Source organism: Abramis brama (genome assembly GCF_963993115.1).
Source record: "Abramis brama genome assembly, chromosome: 18".
Taxonomy (NCBI): Eukaryota; Metazoa; Chordata; class Actinopteri; order Cypriniformes; family Leuciscidae; genus Abramis; species Abramis brama.
This window is the reverse complement of record NC_139980.1, coordinates 33,991,129-33,995,069: the sequence shown is the minus strand read 5'-3', so window position 1 is coordinate 33,995,069 and position 3,941 is coordinate 33,991,129. Positions and strand designations below refer to the sequence as shown.

General features: G+C 41.0%; 1 protein-coding gene across 2 annotated transcripts; it reads left to right on the top strand.

Annotated features, from left to right (window-relative positions):
• The first annotated feature begins 266 nt into the window (after nucleotides 1–266).
• On the top strand, nucleotides 267–3,585 carry hlx1 (H2.0-like homeo box 1). Of its 2 annotated transcripts, XM_084090868.1 has the most exons (4): nucleotides 267–764; nucleotides 1,010–1,156; nucleotides 1,396–1,580; nucleotides 2,734–3,585. In XM_084090868.1, the coding sequence occupies exons 1-4, from the start codon at nucleotides 371–373 to the stop codon at nucleotides 3,061–3,063; spliced, it is 1,056 nt and encodes a 351-aa protein (XP_083946994.1). In that variant the 5' UTR covers nucleotides 267–370; the 3' UTR covers nucleotides 3,064–3,585. The 2 variants fall into 2 exon arrangements, with proteins under 2 accessions (XP_083946994.1, XP_083946995.1); XM_084090869.1 differs by lacking the exon at nucleotides 1,010–1,156.
• The last annotated feature ends 356 nt before the right edge of the window (nucleotides 3,586–3,941 follow it).

The window sequence follows — 3,941 nt, the reverse complement described above, 5'->3', positions numbered from 1 at the left end:
TAAAACTTTGCTGATATATCAAAAACATTCGCTTATATTTAATAAATCGTTGCATAAATACATCTTCACGTGCGATATCCAATTAAAGTTGCATTTTAATTCCAATGGTTGCATGTTTTGCGCATTAATAAATGCGTTGATTTTCAATGGAAGTGCTCTCGGTCAAACTCATATTCTGTGGGGCGTGTTGAACACTTCTGTCAACTTCCATTGGCTCAGAAAGAGCCAATCAATAACAGAAGTCCTGCTTGAGCTGCTCGGACTCCTGTGAGGAGTTTCATACTCGAGGAGGAACGCGAGAGAGTTCAACTCTTCAAACTTGACAGTGCGCTCGTCCTCGTTGCATGAGATTTTGGCTTCTCCTGCCGGGATGTACACGACGGGACTCAACCCGTTTTACGCATCGAACTTTAGCCTTTGGACCGCGTACTGTTCGGGTGGTTTTGGGGTGGATAGCATGAAAAAACCCTCGTTCTGCATTGCTGATATTCTGCACGTTGGAGATGCGGAAAATATCCCCGGTTCATCTTCGCTTATGGCTCATATTGGGGCGCGCGCGTCCGGGTCTCCCCTGCGCCCGTCCCCGGTCACTCCCGACGCGCGCGCGTATCACCGGCACGGAATACACTTGACATCAGTGTCCAGATCCGCAATGCACGCGCATTCCGCGCCCCCGCCGTCCAGCAAAGACCTCAAGTTCGGGATCGATCGGATATTATCCACAGACTTCGAGCCGAAGGCAAAAGATGCGCCATCGTTGAGAGGTAAGAGTGTTTTTATGAATCAAGTTTTTTTTTTTTTTTTGTGAGTGTATCACATCACACCTCACTTATGACAAGAGGACAGAACAATTAGATTAATTTAGAATATAGTCATAATCACAGTGAGCCGCAAAATGCTCTTGCTTTAGACGCGTCTATCCTAATATCTGTGGCGGTTACGGCCCTGTTTATGCAATTAATCCAAATGGAATTAGTTGAATTGTTTGGTTTTTGTCGTTCTGGAACAGATCTCACATCGATTGTTAGTCTGAATCGGCAGTCAGCAGTCCATGTGTCTGCCAGCCCGTACTTCGCGTCCATAGACGAAACCTCCTCCATGATGGGTTCAATAAGCAGACAATCAGGGCAACATCAGTTTCAGGACTCCTTCCCAGGTAGTGTAGACATCACATCCCAGTGGAGCCCTAAAGAGGGACTAAACTTTAATTCCTGCAGTGTCTTCTTTTGCTCTGAATGCATGTGAATGCGGTGGTTATTTCGCACATGCACATGTCCAGATGATTCAATAACACGCACTCTGGTCAGTTATAAAGTCATTTGCATGATGCATTTGTGTCTAAATTGCATTGAAATGCCCTTGTGTTCTAATGGCGCGTGTTTTTGCCTCAAACAGGGCCGTATGCAGTGCTCTCCAAAGACACAATGCCACAGACCTACAAGAGGAAAAGATCCTGGTCCAGAGCCGTGTTCTCCAACCTGCAGAGGAAAGGCCTGGAGAAGCGCTTCGAGATCCAGAAGTATGTCACGAAGCCGGACAGAAAACAGCTGGCAGCGATGCTGGGACTCACCGATGCACAGGTCATTATTCATGCAATCACTGCAGCGTAAAGATAATGCCTTTTATATATACAGTAGTCAACATAAACAATATCAACAATCAACATCAACAATACCCGTTCTTGTCGTAGAACTTTAACTTTTTTGATCCACTTCAAATATATATATATATATATATATATGTGTGTGTGTGTGTGTGTGTGTGTGTGTGTGTGTGTGTGTGTGTGTGTGTGTGTTTTAAATTATGATATGATACTAGCAAAATGAAATTCGCTTTAGACGACACGGGCCATCTGGAGTGCTCGTGTTCGTGGAAAAACTGCAGCATTGCGACACACACATTTCTAGAGAAATGAAACACAATTATAACGAATTATTGCAAATAGAGGAGGGGTGCAGTCGTTTCATTTCAAAACAGCCTAATTTAAGGCATTAGGCAAGAGTTTCTGTCTTGTTTTATATCGGAAATGACACGACAAACAGCATGGGGAATGTGATAAGAGTTTCAAAACCTTCCAGTAATGTTTGGAAACTGTCTGAATCTCTGGCATTCTTCAGTAAAAAAAGTAGACTAATTTCACTCGGCATTTCGATCAAAACCTTTTGATTTATGGTTTGTGCATGCGTTTTGTGTTTGCTATGATTGTGTTGCCTATAGTAGATGTAAATGCAATTAATAATGCACGTTGATCTTTTAATTGTAAATCACAAAAACATCAAAACAGTGCATGCAATAAATAATAATAATAATAGTAATAATAATACAAATAGGCAACATGCATTTAAAAAATGCTGGGTTGTTTCAATCCATGCTTGGGTCAAATATGGGCATTATTGGGTTTAAATTTTTAACTTAAAAATATGAAACAAATATTAACCAAAAATATTAGCCAATTAATATTTGATCCAAACATGGGTTAAAACAACCCATATTTTTTTTAGAGTGGATAATTACATTTTATTAAAATAAATACATAAACTAATTTTAGCTGGACAATAACTTTATTCTACAGCTGATGTAAAGCCAAAACAATATCTGTTACTTTAATTCGCAATTATCAATGTAAAGCTGCTTTGAAACAATCTATATTGTTAAAAGCCAAAACGCGCTATATAAATGAAGGTGACATACATCAAATATTCTAGTATAATAATTATTATAACCTTGTTTTAGGTAAAAGTTTGGTTCCAGAACCGGCGGATGAAATGGAGGCATTCCAAAGAAGCGCAGGCGCAGAAGGACAAAGAGAAAGAACCGGATAAATCCACCGAGACCGAGCAGAAAGAGCGCGACGACTCCGAGTGCGAAAGCGAACCAAGCGAGTCCGAATTCGAAGATAATACGGAGGACAAAAGCGACGTGGACATTTCTGACCTCAACAAAGCCAGTGTGATTATTCCCGGAGCTCCGACTGTCAGCACGCAGGACACAACCAGCACACACTCCACGACAGAACCAAGTCCAGCCACACGAGTCCGGCCAGAACCGAGTCATCTGATGTGAACAGCTCATACACACGAGTACTGCCGGAACCGAGTCATCTGAAGTGAACACCTCAAACACACGAATACTGTCGGAACCGAGTCATCTGATGTGAACACCTCAAACACTCGAGTCTGCCAGAACCGAGTCATCTGAAGTGAACACACGAGTACTTCCGGAACCGAGTCATCTGATGTGAACACCTCAAACACACGAGTACTGCCGGAACCGAGTCATCTGATGTGAACACCTCAAACACACAGCGTCTGACGGGACAGAGACACCAAATACAGCACACACACACATATACACACACACGCAGGCCTTCTCGAGCCATCGGTTCATCATGTCTTCCATCGTGAAACAGACCCTTCGTGATCCCCGAGGAAGGAAAGCATCGCTCTGCTTTAACCGAACCGCTCGTCTTTTTTTTTTTTTTTTGACGATTTGGGAATCGAATGTTCATGAATTAAGACTTGATTGTATTATATTTTGTCTGTAAGTATTTGCACTGAAAATGTAAATAAACATTTGTTACTAATATTCCAAGTGTATTTATCGATTCAATAACGATTAACATCCAATAACATCCAAAATTCAACAACGATTAACCGAGTAGCCTATAAATACAGTGGATGCATTTTGAATGTCACTTTTTTATGTAGGCTAACTATTCTAAATAATTAAATATAGCATAATTATAATAATCGCCTTCATTATTATGATGATTCTTATTTACATTGTGCATATATGTTATATAGCCTACGCATTTAAATAAGAGTTAATTCATCGTGATGAACTCATGCAACACATTTCTCACTAATAGTTATTGTCGGATGTTGAATGGCAACATTGCATAGCCTAATTAACGACGAAGACATTTTCACAAGTTTGCAGGA

Bases quoted from the DNA above. Each gene is read 5' to 3' on its own strand.
- hlx1 (XM_084090868.1), top strand. From the start codon at position 371: ATGTACACGACGGGACTCAACCCGTTTTACGCATCGAACTTTAGCCTT. The intron at 765-1,009 runs GTAAGAGTGTTT...GTTCTGGAACAG, and splicing joins AGATGCGCCATCGTTGAGAG to ATCTCACATCGATTGTTAGT. The intron at 1,157-1,395 runs GTAGTGTAGACA...TGCCTCAAACAG, and splicing joins GTTTCAGGACTCCTTCCCAG to GGCCGTATGCAGTGCTCTCC.